The 19408-nt window shown below is 39.3% G+C and overlaps 1 protein-coding gene across 12 annotated transcripts in view; it reads right to left on the reverse strand.

Annotated features, from left to right (window-relative positions):
- TCF4 (transcription factor 4) overlaps positions 1-19408 on the reverse strand; it is a 349860-nt gene that overhangs the window by 213489 nt on the left and 116963 nt on the right. For all 12 annotated transcript variants that reach the window (XM_081263392.1, XM_081263400.1, XM_081263399.1 and 9 more), the window contains 2 exons: positions 16664-16725; positions 13233-13329 (listed from right to left, as the gene is read on the reverse strand). In XM_081263392.1, the coding sequence (XP_081119518.1) occupies positions 13233-13329; positions 16664-16725 (159 nt within the window). The remainder of the gene's footprint in view (positions 1-13232; positions 13330-16663; positions 16726-19408) is intronic.

Consider the following 19408-nt stretch of genomic DNA (forward strand, 5'->3'; position numbering starts at 1 on the left):
TTGCTCATGGCCATGCATGGATGGCTGCTGGAGATTTGGCCAATACGCTGTTAGCAGAGGTACTGGGTTTCTCACGAATGCTTTCCCCCTTTGGTGGAATGGGATATACGTAGGTATGGAAGCTGCCTTGATCTCTGCCTCCCTGCTTCCTGTTGTAAACTCATGTGCTGTCTGAGGCTCCATAGTCACTTTGCAAGAAATGCAAACTGAGACAAAAAGCTGAACAATAAAAACCAGCATGCAAGGGAGGACAGAAAAGAGAAAGTGCTACAGTGATTTGCTAAATCCATGAAGGCAACCTCCTACCTCCAGATATCTTCTTAAGTTGGGGGTTCGGGGGGAAAAAAAACTATCATCAGGTATTTGATTAGTTGCAGCTGAACACATGTTTAAATACCATCCCATTGCCCTGCTGGGAATTCTTTCCATATTCTCTATAACAGAGGCAAGTGCAAGGCACAGAGGACAGAGTCTTTGGCATTCAGCAGATCTAGCCTTGAATCTGGACTCTGTCACAGACAGGTACACAACATGGGTAGGTGACCTGATCCCTGAGATCCTCAACTACTTCCTCTGGGAATGACAATACCCAGCCAAGAAATTTACTGTAAAATTGAACAAGATAAAAGACATAAAGTACTTAGTAAATGACTGGTATAAAGTGAGTGCTCAACTCTTCAGCTCTTATTCTGAGGTGACGGGTGGGTAGATAGATAATCCAATAGCACTCTGGTACACATGGATTATATCCCTAATGCCCTCAATTCTAATTATGAATGTAGGTCAAAGCTGAAGGCAAGAAAAGTGGCATGCCATGTCTAGACCTAACTAAGGACTAGTTGGCATCACAAGCTTCCTTGTGGGATGAATGAACTCCCAAACCCAAGACCAACTGGAGTGGTGAAGTTCGCCACTTTGGCTGGTTTCAATACTGAGGCCCAAGGGTTGCAGTTATACTATGCTCACTCACTTATCAAGCAGCCCCTAGAACTTTTAAAGCAGAAGACAGTCTGGTTTGCTTTCACGAATATATAATTTGCCCTTTCCTTCACTGCTGTCAGGGAGCACTTCCTCTATGTCTGAAAGTCACAACAGCTAAGTCACCAAGTACGAAATCCGTCCATGATACAACCAAGCTGAAAACGAACTTGGTATCCATGTCTCATCGCCTCTATCCCTTCCAACTTAGCCACTAGAAAAGGGCCTTGCTCTGAATGTCTAGTTGCACTGAAGTTATGAAATGAACAATTCCACTGCTTCTTCGGCATGTTAACAATCTCCAATTATTAGAATGCACCAAATACTTCTCCCAAGCAGTATTTTGCCATCTAGGGTCAAACCTACAGGAAACAAGTGTTATTTAAGGACACTTTTTAAATCTGAGCACCAAATTATGCTACTTGTTCACAATGGCCATAGAAAACTGTCTGATGTACAAATCAGCCCTTCCTGGGTCGTGAAGATGTTTCACACGGGCCAGGACGGAGGAATTCTCACTGGTGGAAAGGTGACCTGCTCTGATCAAACTTTAACTAGTGATGAAACTTACATATTCTATTTCAGTTCCACAAGCCCACACTAATTATTAATTATCTGCCTAAGCGTGCACCACTTTACACATCCTGCCCCTTAACTACAGCAACTCAGAAAAGCCACTGTACACTTCCTGACTAACGGACCATGTCTTGAGAGGCTAAATGGCCTAGCAAATGCAAAGATTTTCCCACATGCACACTTCACGAGGTTAATGTGGACCCACTGCCTCCTCAAACCAGCTGCATTTCCACAGCCACGTTCCACCTTGAGGAACGCAGGAACTTCGGGAGGGCCCCTCGCTGTGGACACCAGCAGAGGACAGCCCATCACAGAGCTGCTACTCTAAAGCTCTGCCAGCGACATCCCCGAGTTGTTGCAATTGTGGAGATGGCGAGTACTCGCTCTTATTCTGCTCTGTGAATATTTTACACAAGTCACCAAGAGGCTTCTTTTTATGCTACAGCAGGTGTGAACTCAATTCCACTCTTAAACCAGTATCAGTTCAGCTGAGAGAACAGCCGTAAATTTTTATTTGATAACCAAATGAAACTCATGAGGGTAAGGGGCAAAATCTCTTTTAACTGTTTAGATGCCTCTCAGAGACGGAGCAACGCTGCTTTCTTTGATTCTATTTTCAAGTGGTGTTCAAACTACACATAGGGACTCAGAATGCCTGAAAAATGGAATCACGAGAGTATGTATACCTAGGACTGCTCCATTTCTGAGAAACCAAAGGATTTCCAGGAGCTTCTCGGCCACCACCACTACACATCTATAAGTCAGGTCATGGCAGAAATGAGGAACCTGAGATCAGAATGAAAAATGTCTTATCCAAGATCATGAAAAGATCATTTAGTAACCTGCTGCTTACCAGGTTAGTTTTTCCTGCCAACGAGGTAACAGAGACCATCCATAGCTACTGGGTGGTCTGCCAAGATATTTAAAATATCTGTGATCACTGCACATCAGTTTCCAAATAGTGTTTGTGAGACCATTGGCAAGTAAGGGAAAGGAGGAGGAAGGTCACAAATAAAACCCTGAAAACAACGCACCGTACACATTTAATTCTGCCAAGGGAACAAATGTTAAAGATTCCAAAAATTGGATATTAGGCTCATTTCCAATGACTCTGAAAGTTCTGAAGGCAACAGGGTCACCCCTAGTAAACTTCCCTCCTGGATTTGGCGTTGCCCAATTAAGTACAATCACTTACAAATAAAGCATGTAAGCGTGCACTGGGCAAACTCACATCTGTCTACTGAACTGTCAAGAGTACAGCACAGTCTGCATAGCCAAGGTGAGGAAACGGCACCAACGATTTGTTACCTGGTAATTTCTCAGACTCAGACAGCCAAGCCAATGTTGGTAATATGAGACTAGGAAATCATATTTCACGATCAGAACACTCTAAAATTAGCTTTTCGTTGTGTCTCTTTCTCTCATCCTTCACTTCTTTTGTCTCCGCCTTCTCCACCAAATGTTATCAGCTATTATGCACTTTCTATTTTCATTCAGGTTTCATAAGGCCCATGAGGGGGTGGCGTTTAATTAATCACTTCCACATTCTGCCAAATTTCACTACATAATGTTCAAGTTTGCATAGTACTTTTGCCAAACTGGTCACCCCCAATAAACAGAAAAATGGCCTAGATAAAATAATTGAAAGTGTAATAATAATTTGCATTAACAGAATTTAAGTGCCAGGTGGTCTTCATATTATTTTAAACATAGAGCAAATGCTGATGTGAGAAATTCCACTACGGCACTAAAGACACTTGACCAAAGTCACAGAGCTGGAGAGTAGTGAGCTGGTAGCCAAACCAATGTCCATTCAAGGACAAAAGACAAAGCCCCTGCTCAGCTCACCACCTACTACTTCCCTCCTATTAGGATTTTTAATATTTTCAAGGTATTTGGAAGCTTTCAATGCTTTATTTTATACATAAACAATGTAACCTGCTATACCTTGTACCGATTTACAGTGACACTTCCTTACAAATTTGCTATTAATCAACATGTGTTAAGGAATTTAGGAGTGAATTTTTAGGAATTTAATCAGCAATCATCAACAAGATTAAAAATGTTTGGGCTCTATCAAGTGCTTAGAAATAAGTTAAATTTAATCTCAATGTATGTGTTGTACATTTTGCAATAGTTGTTGGCTCCTAGTCCTGATACCTTTGCAGAAGGAAATGAAATGAGATCCACTGAATACCTCTTTCCACTTAAAAATAATACATGGTTGATTCAGAATCAGAATCTCTTGGGAGCAAAGAGAATGAGAATAATCCCACACAGAAGCAACCTTCTATGCTAAGTTTTCTAGAGAAGACAGAACCAGAGAGGAACAGGACTGTCTCTAGAACACTCTATGAACATGAAGGTATTTGTAAAACTGTCTCCTTGGTGAAATGCATTGCATGTAGTAGCAACCCCACTACTCAGATGACCTGCAATACAGGCCAAGAATCTCCACTTGCCAGGGGATTCCTGGACTCACCACGAGGCGAGCTCTGTCATGTCAAACTTGAGAATATTTAAAATGTAGAGGAAAATGAGTGAAGGCAAATATTTCATAGAAGGACACCTCTTGAATTCAACAAATGCTGTCCCCCAAAGAGGCACTTATTTTACAGGATGACTTCTTTTGCAGATGGACTAAGATGCCTTTCCATTTTGGTCTTGATGTTCACAGAACTGAGCATTCTATGCTATCTGCACCTGGTCCCATCTTCTGTTCTACTCTCATTGGAAGGTAAAGGTATTTTAAACTGCTATTACTCAAACCCAGAGTTTCTAGAAGTGAAAAGTTTATATGAAATGACAGGCTACCACTGTGTAGACCTGCACAGTTGTCCTAAAATGCCTTGAGTGGTCACATCTCCCACAGAGATCCTGTGGCCAACAGGACTGTCCTCACCTGAGAAACAATAAGTTTGGTGATCAGAAAGAATTCGTCCAATGTCCCAGCACCATGAAATGTAAGAGCCAAGACTGGACAGAAGTGACTCCAAGAGCCTGAAATTGCACTGTGCCATGGGACCTCTGTGCTATACAGTTGCTTACCAAGAGCCTTTGCTTCTTTGCTCCCAACTAACAGCACAATGCAAACAAAGAGAACATTTATATATTTTCTGAAGGTTAAAAGAGCACTTGAGAGAGACACACAATTTTCACAGATGTCAGGTTTTCAGGCCTCTGAGCTATACTAACAAGACTCTCCCAGAACTGAGGACATCAAGGGCCTTAAGAAATGGGATGTCTAGTTGGGCGTGGTGGTGCACACTTGTAATCCCAGTGGCTCAGGAGGATCTCCAGTTCAAAGCCAGCATCAGCAACAGGGAGGTGCTAAGCAACTCAGTAATACTCTGTCTCTAAATAAAATACAAAATAGGGCTGAGGATGTGGCTCAGTGGTTGAGTGACTCTGAGTTCAATCCCAAGACCCCCCCTACAAAAAATAAAAAAGAAAGAAAGAGATGTAATGTCTACCCCTGACCACCCAGGATCAGGCAAGGAACAGGTACTGGCTGATACTGTCACAAACAATGTTTTAAGCGTTAAGCTTGTACCAAATTCAAAGAAACCATCTTCCTAATGAACAATTGAGAGAAAAATTTTACTACTAAATAAAAACAGCACTGTTTCTTTCCTGTTCTGTTGACCTGTGTTAATAGATGGCCCTTCCCCCACCTGTGTTATCTCATCAACCTGACTCATGCCACAATACTGTTCAACAGGGCTGAGAAACTTCTGGCCAAAAGTTGGATGGATGCAGCTCTCACGATTTCATCCAGTCTTGGCACGCTTTCTAAAATTAAATGTCTTTTGGCTGCACCTAATCCTCCACATTAAAAATCGACAACTGTGTACATATGAAATAAAAATGGAGGGATTTCCCCCCAGGCAGTGGGCATTCTTGTCTGAGAGCTTCACAGTGGCATGGCAGCTTGGTGGAGGTGGCATGGCAGCTTGGTGGAGGTGAGCTCCCTGGAGACTGTTTTGGCAGTGGTCCAGGGGAGGGAGGAACTGTCTGTCATTTGTAATAGCATGTCCCAGGACCTTGCTGCTCCAAGGTGCCAGTCCTGCTCTGAATAGGTGCAACAGGAGACTGTGGGAGTAAGACTGGCCAAAGACCACCAAAGAGACTAGGGTAAAGGCTGGTGGCTAGATCTACGGCCTGCTGCCTGACCTAGGTGCCCTGGACAGGTTGGCAGGAAGTCAAGCAAAACCTAAAAGAGAAGATTCTCAGGAATGCAGGCAAGAAGCAGGTTACTGGCTGCTGCCCTGCTCAGAGAATGAAGACAAGAAGGCTCGGGCCTTGAAGGCAAAACCTTAACAGCATGCCTCACTCTGTCTTTTTCATGCAACACTCTCATGCCAGGACTTTCTCCACCTACCTCTTTGCAATAAGTTTTAACCTACTCCATGTCTCTTTGTCTTTCACTCTTGTTGACCAAAATATAGAGTTGAGACTTATTCTGATGTTTTGTTTATTGCATGGAAGTTTGCAACTGTTCAATAGAAAAGTCTACATTTTTCCCTTATATATATGTCAAACACTGTAAGTCGGTAAGCCCAATACGAATTCCTTGCTCTTTGTTTCCTGTTTCCACTGAACAGGCTTCAGATGCTATTTGTCACCATTCTACCCATGGGAGGTAGATGGGATGAGCATTTCCAAACTCAACCTTCCCAAACCAGGTACCTGAGTGGTGACAGTCATCCTGGGACAAGGAAAGTAAGGTGAAAAAAAAGCACAGAGCCACCAGCCCTGACATCACTGAGTGGCCAACAAATTCTAGCAGAGTCCTGCCACCAGACTTCTAGAATGAGAAAATTTACATTTAAGCCACTATTAATCAAATTTTCTAGTACGTCCAAGCAAAAGCATTCCTGACACAAACTACTTTTTTGTGATAAATGATTTATTATTTTGTCTTAGTGTCAGTAATTTTCTGTGAGAGATGTTCCTCTTAAGTATTTCGAAAGTAAACGGAAGACCTCCGCATCGCTGTTGGCCCTAATCTTCAAGCAACATTGTTCTAGTTGATCAGTTCTCCTAATTTTATACAGCCAGGTTTTGTAACACTGTTCTGACTATAAAAGTATCTGACAATCACAGTATTCGTTGTGCTACATCACAGTGTAGGTGCCAGAATGGAAAGACAGACCAATGAAAGAAGAACGGAACTGTTGTGCCTAGACAGAGGGAAATAATTAACTGAATGCTGGGTGCAATCAACTTCTTTCAATCGTTCTTCAGAATCTTACTGATTTTACTTATTGCCACCTACACATCAAATAATTTGTGGTATGTAATATGAACAATGAAATCTACCATACTGTAACATGAGCTGTACCCTAACATTAGGAGAATGTTAAATACAGTTAAGGATATGGAACTATAAAATAAAAACTGGATTTCTATATTTACTGACTGTTTTAGGGTTTCCCTCCTCATTCAGCAAGATGTAGGCCAGACTTTAATTTACGGGCTGTTCCTTCAGGATTTACACCCTATATATCTGGTTCCCTGATTCATTCGAGTATTAAACTATTTAATGGTCATTTATTGAGGTCTCACAATTCTATGCCAAGCATTGGCCTGTGCCTAACACTCCTCCTGGTGATTCAACTGACTGAGTTATTATTTTATCCCAGATCCTTCCAATCCATTAATTATAGATTTGCAATGAGTTGAGGCATAAAAGAAAGATTCAGTTGAAATCAGGCTCTAAAGAATTACATTTGGGAGGCTGGGATTGTAGTTCAGTGGTAGAGTGCTTGTCTAGCATGTGTGAGGCCCTGGGTTCAATCCCCAGCACCACATAAAACTAAATAAACGAAGTAAAGATATTGTATCCATCTACAACTAAAAAAAAAAAAAAAGAATTACATTTGGAAAACATATCGTTACCAGTTACTTGAAGATATTCATAAGATTGAGATAAATGGATTAGAAAGATCAACAAAACATCTCTAAAGATAAAATACAGTATAAGGGCACAATGGCATCTCTAAAAGATCAACGGACCATTAGATGAGACAATTGCCTCCAAGAAAATCCAAAGGCTGTGCCTCCCTCAATTTGAAGAGGTAAAAATGGGCTGACCTGGGGACACAGGTAGATAGAGCAGAGTAGAAAACCCAGGTTTCCTGACTCCCAGCCTTAGCTCAGCAGGATTGCTAAAATCACTGGTGATGACACCCCAAAGTAGTCACATCTGTTAATACTTCAGGAAGATATTTTAAGTTTAACAAATTAAAAATTCAAAACTCTCAAACCCAGAAAATAAAATCAAGTAAGATTGCTAGTAAAGGTTTTTTATCTCAGGAATTACTGGTATCACATTATCAGTCCAATCAGAAAAGATGATATTTGGTAACTTAAAGCTAAAACATGCCATAAAAAAAGATACCAGGGTTGGGGATGCACTTCAGTGGTAGGGCACTGCTCTATCCTGTGTGATGCCCTGGGTTCCACCCTCAGCACTACCAAGGATTAAAAAAAAAGACACTGAAAGTGCACAGAGTGATGTCCTTAACTAATGAACTTGCAAACAGCCAACTCTTCTATCCATCTTCAGAATGCTCTAAAGGTGACTTAAAATTTCCAGAGCTGACATCTATATTCACAATTCCATTTAGGTGAAATTTCTTGAATAGTATTTAACCTCTGGCACTTTCAAATACAGAATGATTGCCATTAGTGCATAGGTTTTGCTGTTTTTATAATATTTACATTCCTGCATGGAAAACCCAACTGACCGAGAGGGCAGGGAAAATCCTACCAATGCTTTGAAAAGATTATATTTCTTTGTGGTCCTGCTTTTCCTTTGTACATGAAGGTTTCCAAAAACAGTTTGCCTAGTATGAGCCGACTCATTGAGTATTTTCAGTTTTTCAATGAAAAGAAAAAACTCCCTGCTTTAGCCCCTACCACCATTTGCAGCTTTACAAGAACACCGTGTCGCTTGCCTCTGCCACTGGGATTTCAAAGAAGTCACAACACTTCACCTTTATGCTGGGCTAAACTCAGGGTAGCCATAAACACTCTGAAGTAATACAAACCTAAATATTCCTGCTAGGCAAACGGAGCAGAGGAACCGAATTATAATGAGCTAGCAGCTGTCACAATATGACCACAGTAACCAAATCAAAATATCAACCGCTAACCCAGATGAGATTCAAAGGTCAGCCTATAAGCCAGCAGCTTTCTTCAGTTCTGCCTGAAGCCTCAGTCTAATCCTGCAGTAAAATGTTCCACTGAGCTAGTTTAGAAACCAGTTACTCTATGGCACTGAATTATTTAGTGCCCCGGTGCACCAAACGCCCCAGTAAGGACACAGAGCTCACAATGGCGCATGTGAAGACGCAGCAGCTGATGCTGAACTAAGCTGCACCCAACTGTACAAAAGTATCACTTTCCACATCCTTCAGTCACCAATTCATGTAGATAATCTTACTGGGCAACACGCTCACTTATCCTCAATCTGGTTTTCAATTAAGGCTCTGGAACAATGGAAGGAAAATACATGCTTAGATCCCTCCTTGGATCAAAAAGTTTGAGTTTGAAAATGTATTGTCTATCATTGTAAAACTATTTGAACAATAACTTGCAAAAGTTTAGTGCCGGACAAAAAGAAAAACAAAGCCTGTTTTTTAAAAATCCATATTCTTTGTATATACTTCTTGCCAGGATTTTCCAAGTATTCTATCAAGTACAAATAATCCTCTTAAAGACACAGGACTCAGACTCATGACCCCTCTGCCCGATTAGCATATTCTGAAAGCTACCCAACTAACCACCTGTGAAGGTTTAATGAGACCGTTTTAAAAGTGCAGTGAACAAATTTCCGACAGATCTAGTGTATATTATTATAATTAATAATCACAACCAGGCACTAGGAAGAAGTGACTTATTGTATCCAGGTACAAAACAGCACAGGGAATTCCATCCAAGGCAAAATGCAAACTGGTTTGCATCTACTCAATGCATGCAATGAGTAAGCACTAGTAAATATTAGGTGAGAACAGCATATGAACTGATAATGCAGGTGGTCAGTTTTGTGGTCTCAACCCCTGCTGAACCCTTCGAACATCAAAAACAAAAAGCCACTCATGCCTACTCTTTTTAAAATTGGAATCTTGCTTTTTGTTTATTTTCACTACATTTTTCTTTAATATCAACCCACTAAAACTTTGTGATAACCACAATCACAAACTGATGTAAAAAGTAAAAACAACCTTATAACCCAAGAACTGTCATGAATTCTTCTAGCATAATAAGCACGTGTCTCAGTGTGCACACACACACATAAGTACAAATGTGTTCATTTATTTTATTTTAGAGATTCACAAACTATGAAATAAGATATTATTTTCAGACTGCCTTCTTTTGGTGCAAGGAAAGTGTCCACAAAGGTCATATAACATATAATGTGAGCTTGAACACAAAAATATACTTCTAAAAGAATATATTAACAATTATTTTAACACCGTTATCAGTTATATCCCATTTTGCATAAATTTGAGATAGAGATACAGAGTTTTGGTATTTTAATGCTGAACAAATGTATTTTTTTCAACAACTGCAATATTTACTTAAAACCACTCATGTGAAATCTAAAAGTTCAGAGTTGTAATCAAAGGTTTTGTGACCATTGAGGAGTTCATGGGCAAATTTGTTAGCAATGCCTACTTCACTTCCCTAAAATAGTGTATTGTCATAAAGAATAAAATATTTTAAATATATAATAAAATTCATCCCCACAAGTAGAAAGTGGTGTGGTACTTTTTCTCTGCTTTCAGTAAAATATAACCTTACAAAGTAAACAGTTTATCCTCTCCCCGCAAAAAAAAAAAAAAAAAAAAAAATCAGGTCATCTGCAGTTAATAACTCTTTCCTGTAAAATTAGTGTCACTTATTTCTGTAGCAGACGCCTAATTCAGTCACAGGCTTGATTGATTTGACAATAGAGAATCTGCTCCAATAAAGTGGCTGATTTATTTCTGATGCTATAGCTTTTACCCTAATGTGACATCATGGAGTAATTGAGTCTCTGAAATGTAAAGAAATCCTTTGTAGTTTTAATGAAAACCAGTTAGATCCTGAGAGTGGACTGTTGTCTAAAACTTGCAGTAAAGTCTAATACCGCCTTCTTTTGGTACAAGGAAAATGTCCACAAAGGTCAAATAACATATAACAGGAGCTTGCACACAAAGAACAGTTTAGAATACAACATATATTTTATAAGTTCCAACTGTTCCCTAAAGAGCTTACTTTGTCTTTATTATGAATTGGTTGTCCTTAATTTCTTAAAAATGACACATGTCTTTTTCTTGTAAAGGTGCAACCTTCCACGAAACACGACTCATCTTAAAAGTGGTTTCATTTTAAATAAACAGCCGCCTGGGCAAAATCAATGAGAATCTTTGTTCCTAAAGTCTGGCCCTGAGACACCCAAGGCAACCAAAAGGGCTTTGCGATGAGAGAAATTAGAGGTGAGAAGAGTTTTTAATACAGTATCCTCGTCATTCTCTAAAAATATTCTTTAATTCTTGTCTCAACTAAAAATGTAAGGTATCTCATACTTGTTTCAAAGTCTTTCTTTCTCTTTTTCTTCTGCACACTGAGCAGTGCCCTGGCGCTCTAAGGGCGACTTCCCTGACCCAAGAGTGACACTGCCCCGTTAATGTCAGATAAACCATTTAGCCCAAGCACAATTCTTTTCTGTGCAAAAATCTGCTTGAGGTGGAAAATGTAGCAGTTTGTAAACAATAAAGAGCCATGTTTCAGACCAGACAGCTTATCTAACAGAGGAGTCCTTTCATTGGGAACAGTGGGTGGGAGCCTCGTGGACATAGTAGCATTTCCTATCACAATGCAGGAGACTGTCTTGGCCTCCATATTTAAGAGTTTAATGGGAAGGAAGGCAGACGGGATAAAAGGGCAAGGCTGACATGGATTTTCAGCTTAAACAACAACCAAGTGAAAAGAATCGGCTCTCTCCGCAGCACTGTGTCAGCCCACTTATATTTTAAATACTATTTGGACTGAGAACTAATTTGGTTTGTAAAACAGTTGACCATGAGGAAACACGTATAAAAATAATTCTTTAATATATTTTAATTAACTGGTATATTTTATTGTAGTAATTCCCCAAGCAGCTCTTGAAAGTTTTTCACATTTATAATGTAAACTTCTAAATAGGAATAGTAATTTATTCTAACTTACTTTAACTCATCAGAGGATAATTTTAGAAATCTTCTAAGGAAGTTAATATATTCTTTAGGTGCTATTCCTCAAGACTCAATTTCAAATGAATCTTTTATTCTATTTTGTGAAGTTGGGTGAGGATGAACAGAGAAGCAGAGACACAAGAATTAAAACTGTTCTACTAACACTGAAGAGTCTCAAGTTGTCCTTTAAAATCTAGGCTGGCAAACATATCTATTATCTATCTCTACATATCCTGAAAACAGGAAAGCTGATATGCTTCCCTACCAGCAACTACCATAGAACTAGGATCCTCCTTTAGTTACCAAATTAAGACAGAAATCTGAAATCTACCATTTTGAAATTTAAAAAAAAAAAAAAGAATCAAACTTAACTTTATGGCACTCAAAGCTGGGGACACACACAAAGGGACAAACATACAAGTTGTCCATTCAAAATAATTCTATGCTAAATAGCTGATTTAATGATTTTTTTTTTTTAATGACTGAGATAGTCCTTGGACCATCCCCATGTTAAGGAACTGGCACAACTTCCAAGGCTTTAAAACTAGGACATTCTTTAGAACCATTTGGAAATACAGTTTCAGAATGATCTAATTATTGCTGTGTCTTTCCTTTGGAGAATGGTCCAACAGCTTGTGTCATGAAATCTAACTTCATTTATTGACAGATTTGCAATAGAATTTGGGCAGGTTGAAAGATTCACTAACACTGTTAAGAACTCACATTAACTAGAACAAAGATCATTTCTTCAATCAAAACTGAAGTAGCCAGCTATTGGGACCTTTTAAGCCATTATGAATTATCTTTTCATCACTTAAACAAACATCCCTACAGAGTAGTCAAAAGCAGAAAACTATGCTCAGGAAGCCAATATCAAGGGCAAGATAGAAATTCACAGATAGCCTCAAATTACAGGCAGGCATGTTGCTCTCAGTAATGCAGGATGGGGCCTGTCTAGACAACAAGCACTTATAGTTCACACCTTGATAAATACACAACAGCTTTTACAATTCCACTTGAACATCCTACTCTGATTTAAGCACACTAAGCCCACTGACATTATTTATTTCCATAACCCCAATAATAAAAATTCACACGTACTATATATCATTGCCAACCATCAGGCCCAATGACATTTTTATTAGAAGTATTCACCACTTTGATTTTATTGACCTTAACTGCAAAAACTACTATTGCAATATTGAAATTGGGCAAGTGCTGCATGTCGAAGAAAGACAAAATTTCCTCAGTGATTCAGCACTACTGAAATTATTTAATCCTACATAGTTATAGAACTTAGTCAGGGATGTACTATTAACCAGCACAGACTGTCAATACTGTTCTGCAACTAGAAATCCCAGTCAACCAGCAACCTCTGTCTGAGGCAGGTTTGTGTTACAGGGTTATACATAAGCGTTCAAAAAGTGCACAGTAATTTAAAACATGTCTTACTTTGTATTCTGGAATTGACAAAAGGTGGAGAGAGATTGTCATGTGACCCAAGGTCCCTGCTGGTCATGTGGTCATACGGAGTCCCATCTCCATAGTTCTGTAAATAAAATAATAGTGTAGGTTTCAATTTCACATCAAGATTTCAGCACATAAGCCAGGCATGGTGGTTCAAGACTGTAATCCCAGTGGCTTGGGAGGCTGAGGCAGGAGGATGGCAGGTTTAAAGCCAGCCTCAACAACTTAGTGAGACCCTGTCTCAAATTTAAAAAAAAAAAAAAATTAAAATGGCTGGGGATGTGACTCAGTGGTTAAGTGCTCCTGAATTAAATCCCCAGTACCAAAAAAAGAAAGAAATCAACATATAAACATACTCATACTACTGCAATCTCTCCCCCCCAAAGCAACTGGAGTACATTATTCCCTTGAACCTGGAACCTCACTGTAAGGAAGCTAACCTTCACAGAGACAGTAGGTAATAAAGAGGTCTAGAATCTACTGAACTAAATTTCCTAATAATAATAATAATAATAATAATAGCATCAACCACATGGAGTTGTTAACATGAAATAATGCATGTAAAACAGCAGACACAGAGGAATTATACTACACATATTAAAAATTATTCCTTTGATAAGCTTATATTAAAGCAACATTGTGCCATAAGGGGAAACTACCCACAGCCTGTAATCATTTGCTTTTGGAAGACCAGGGTAGAGGCATTTAAACAACAACATTTGGTTTTATGGTATTGAAGTTTCAGTGCTTTATTACAGTTGCCCTTGTGGTTTTAAGAGAATGGGTTCATTATATCAGTAATTAACACACAGGAATGTGAAGAATATTCGAAACACAACTATGAACATCAAAGCTTTAGTGTAAACAAGTATGTCCAGAGTTGGCCAAATACATCAGACACAAAAACAAAAAAAAAAAAATCAGTTTTATGACAGAAAATTTGGGACACATATTTTTTATTATTGTAATTATATCCTTGTTTGGGAATTTTAAGTTAAAATGATGTTTTTAAGTTTTCCAGTCATTAAAATCTTAATGGAGAAATCTGATAACTTCTAAGAGTTAAAATCATCTGTACTATAGGACTCAAACTGCAGTCTCTATATATAAAGTAGCTAAAGGGGGTGGTGGGGAAGGACTCTGCTCAGCTGGTTAAGCTGCCCATAAAGTCTAAGTCAAATTTACTTAGAGGTATCAGTTGGTGTGTGAGCCAAAGGGCAGGGTCTGCCCACACAGAAAAGATGGATGCTGTGTGAACAATGAAAAAGGCACATCGTCACCTTGCTGGAGAACGACTGGAACCCAGAGGACAAACAAGTCTGCTTCCAATCGCCTTTCTCCATTTGCAAAAATTAACTTGGATGCTGCGGTAACCTAATTCTGTCAATATGTCCACATATAAAAAGATGTCTCTTTTTACAAATACCTGTTGTGGGTTTTATAACCAGGCATTGTATAACACTAATTATTTATTAAGTGTCCTCATTCTAGACAGTGCACTAGAAGCTTAATATGCATTATCTAATTTAATCCTCAGTGCAGTGCTGCAAGGAAGATAATATCACCAGTCAAAGACAGTAGGAGAGGGGCATGGTGAGGCTGTCTGGGCCCAAGTCTGCAAATTATCTATTTCATGAAAACTCCCTGGTTTTGGAAAATATATATTATAATATACTGACTCAAAACTATTCTTGAATATATTCCTAAAGAAAACTGGCAGTTAGTAAACATCAAATTTATATGAAAGTCAGAATGATTCTAAATGGACTTTTGTTGGCCAAACCCAAAGGACCGTGTGTATGAACTAAATGCGTATAGTAAGAAATAATGTATAATAATAACAAATATTTCTTATTTCTTACAAAGTCTGTTCAGTTCAATACACATAGCACTGTACTGAATTACAAGTAATACAATCGTATGTAAGAAAAAGAAATTGAGTAGATCTGAATGGACTGAACAGGAGAGGGGAGCTCCATCATCTCTACTTGCTGTCAAAGGGAATGGATTTATTTCTGCAAGTGCAGACTGTAACATGAGGAGGAGGAAAGATTTCCTCAACCAATCCATATAATGTATTAGAATGTCAGGCTCGACAGCTGCTGTGAGGCTCAACAAAGTTCGTAGTAAGCTCAGAGATCCTGCTCTACCCTGAACACTAGCATGAGCTCCCAGTGCCAAGCACAGGTGGAAATGTGTAACTATGGCTTGCTAAAATGTTCTCGTTTTGACAACTTGATGACCTCCCCTGCCTCTAATGCCAAAATAGAGATACCCCAGCTCCACTCCAAACTGATGTGAACACTTGCAGTAATAAATTCCCCTCAGGGGCTGGGGTTGTGGCTCAGTGGTAGAGCGTTCGCCTAGCATGTGCGAGGCCCTGGGTTCCATCCTCAGCACCACATAAAAACAAATAAAATAAAGGCCTTGTGTCCAACTACAACTAAAAAATAAATATTGAAAAAAGTTTCTCTCACTGCAAAATCTTTCACCTAGAGGCCCAGCTGAGGGAGGGAGATGTATATGCTTTAAAGTGTGCAATGAGTCTACTTTCAATCTGGAAGTGTGTGTGTGTGTGTGTGTGTGTGTGTGTGTGTGTGTGTTACAAAAGCTGACATGAGTTTTAGAGGCCTTAGGAAAAAGTCAGTGAAAGACATCACATCATTAAATTATTAGAAATACAGATGATATTCTGGTTCCAATGTTCCCTTTTACAAATTAGGGAAGCGAGGACCAAAAAAAGTGAAATGGCATGCCCGAGATCATATGCATACAAAAACCCAAAGGCATCACCCCCTACCCCACCCCATCCTATGATCTTCCCCAATCACCCAAAAGGTACAACCAATGACGGAAAAAAGTCCATGAAAAGGGGCAGCAAAAATCTGAGACTAAATAAGTGAACGAATCCAACTGCTGAGCAAAGGTCCTGCTGCTGGAATGTGTACCCAGCATGACACGGAGCCAGACTCATGACACAGTCTGCACTAGAAGGACAGGCCTTGGACAGTGTCTTCAAGACGATTCCAGAGTCTAGTCACACCAAGGTTATGGGGATATCAGGATTTTGCTTTCAGTTATTCTATCTTCAACAAATAATTTTCTAGAATATTAGATCAATAACTAGCAAAAGTAAGGCGAAGTATTTAATGAAGGCTTTTCCTTCTGGTGGGCACAAACGAAACAGATGTAAATTCAGAAACGGTATCCAAAAAGAGAATGAAAAAACAAATTCCAAAGACAAGCTGATCCTCATTAATCTTGGTATGCATATGTATCTGGGCAGGTGTGTATGTGTGCGTGTATGTGTGCGTGTGCGCGCGTGTGTCAGCATGCATGTGAGAAACTCTTCTTCAGTTTTTCAATTTACATATGTGGGATGTCCGGTTGTGGGAAAAGAGATTAGATATACTTACCCTGGACGGGCTTGGATGTCCTCCATTCCCCCAGGACCCTGAGCTACTTCTGTCTTCTACATCTAGGGACAAGAGAAAAGTTCTTTAGGCTTTCTTGCAATAATTCTTTCTTTTTGTATATGCACTTTTAAATTAATGTTTCAAATTAATCTCCTGTTGCCTTTAATTAAGAACCAGGCACAGGGCTACCATGATGATAGTGGCTTCTGACCCATCTACTTAAATTAACTCATTTAAATTCACAGCAGAAATGAACTGGACCCTCAGGAACCAGAGGTATGCACAGAAAAATTACTTCCATCCTTCACAATGTTTGATAGCCTTGATTTTTATAGACACGAAACTGCACTTAAAGTTTTATTAAAATCTTTTCAACAAAATAAGTTTAAAAATACACTAACATAACCTTAATCCAAAAGAGAAGCTAAATTGAGATAAATATCCACACTAATGCTTACAGCTGTTAGTTTAATGCTGCTGAATTTTTTTGTTCTCTAATAAAGACTTATGGCACCAGACTCCAGCCATGCAACAGTAAATAGAAGCAAAAAAAAAAAAAAAAAAAAATGGACTAAGTAGTCAACTTCCACCAGTATAGAACAGAGATATGAGGATTTCTTTTTTCAAGTTATTTAGGTTGAGACCACATTTTCTCTTTTAATTGTTATTTTTTTTTAATTAGATGTATCACTTGGCCTATGATCCTCAGCGTGGACTTTGAGATGTGGAAATGGAAGTTGTTATTAAATCACAAAAGCAAGATGGTGCAGTGGTGCGCACCTGTGATTCCAGCTACTCAGTTGGCTGAGGCAAGAGGATTGCCACTTTAAGTCCAGCCTGGGCTACTTAGCAGGTCACTATCTCAAAACAAAGTAAAATAGATTGGAGATGCTGCTCAGAATAGAGTACTCCTGGATTCAACCTCCCAATACCAATAAATAAATAATTTTAAATAAATAGATAAGCAATATTTTATTTAGATAAATAATGGTAAAGAGAACTACAGGAACTACCAGAAAGTTAAAATCCATTAAACTCTGACCCAGTGAAGTTCTCAGGCTGACCAGATTAATAACTGTCCCATCAGTCCTTCCACTGGCAAACACTGGGAATGCAGGGTGAGAGCCCCGCTGTCATCCTCAGTCCTTAAAGTACTGCAGTGTAAGAGCAGTCACTCTCCATTTAGCAATGACTCAGATTTTTGATGAGAGGCCCACCGTAAGCCTAAAAAGTTCCCCTTCCCATGACTTTGATCACAGTCGGTAACAGCCAGCCATCACAAACAGGCCCTGACAGAACTGGAGGGTGTGAAACTTGGGTCCAGGAAACACTGCTCTATTTATTGTGTTTCCTAACATTTCAGTGACATTGGTTTTTCTCTGAATGCTCTACTGTCATTATTTTTATTACTGCTATTTTGTTATCAGCAGAAGTAATCACCGTATAATTAATTGATTTATTTTTGGGTACCGTAGAGGACATGGTGTTACAGAATGTCTTCAGAGAGATGGAACAGCAACTGACCTATTACCACTGGACCTGAATATTCTCTCTCTCTCTCTCTCTCTCTCTGTCTCTCTCTCTCTCTCTCTCTCACACACACACACACACACACACACACACACACAATCATATCATGCACAACAAATCATCCAACAGTACTTTAGTTCCTTTTGGTTGGTCCTTTAGAAGACATTGCATGTGCAAACAGATGTCCCCGTGGACGGTTAGAATCAGTGCACTGTGAGCTTGAAGGCACATGAAGAAAGCTCTGGGGACGACATGGAACTGGAAAGGTGTAAAACTTTCCCCAAATCTGCTGTTTAACAACCAACATGCTGGCCTATCCTGTATATGCTGAACTAAAGTACTTGAAGAAGTTCCTTACTACCCCTGGGATTCTCACACGAGTACTTTTTGTAGACTACATGGCTCTCTTAATTCTTAAATAAAAAACATTGTCAGCCAAAAAAAAAAAAACCAAAGTGTATAAATAACAAAATCTCTCAACCACTGCAAGTTTTCAAAATTTGGGCACAACTCAACTTCCTCTTCACCTGTAACAGCCAGCTTGGATTAATTTGAGAGCTCTTGTATTTGGCCAAAAAGTAACTAGAGGAACAGATTTGACTCCCTCTACCTACCATAAAATGGCACGTTATTTGGACTAATTTTATCTTTTCAAACAGAAAAAGGATTTGAAACATATAAAGTAGGCAGAGACCAGGAGGAAACCAGACCATGCTGCCAAGCCAGTGGGTCTCCATGAAGGCAATCCTCACCCCACAAAGAACACTGGCAATGCCTGGAGACATTTTTGGTCTTTGCAACTTGGGATAAAGGAGAAGATACTGGTATCTAATGAGTAGAGACCAGGGATGCAGCTACGCATTCCAGAAAGGCACAAAGCAGTGTCCTAAAATAAAACACGTTCTGGACCCGAATATCAGCTATGCAGAGATTGAGAAGCCCCGTGCTAGAGCAAAAAGAATGGAGTTGGAGAAAGAGATGCATTAAAATTTGATTTATAGTTTAGGAAGAACTCTTTCTAAATACACAGTTTCTTCCACATTGGAACCAAGAGTTGACCTGGAATGTTTCAAGGGACCTTTATATACATCTTCTGTCCACCAAATAAAGGAAAAATGATGGTCAAGCTGCCTGCTAATTAGCAGGCAGCTAAAACACATCAAAACTTGAGTATTCCCAACTGGGCAATTTCAAAGCGAGCAATCCACTAATTAA

Source organism: Spermophilus citellus (genome assembly GCF_964194105.1).
Source record: "Spermophilus citellus genome assembly, chromosome: 12".
In the NCBI taxonomy this organism is placed as follows: Eukaryota; Metazoa; Chordata; class Mammalia; order Rodentia; family Sciuridae; genus Spermophilus; species Spermophilus citellus.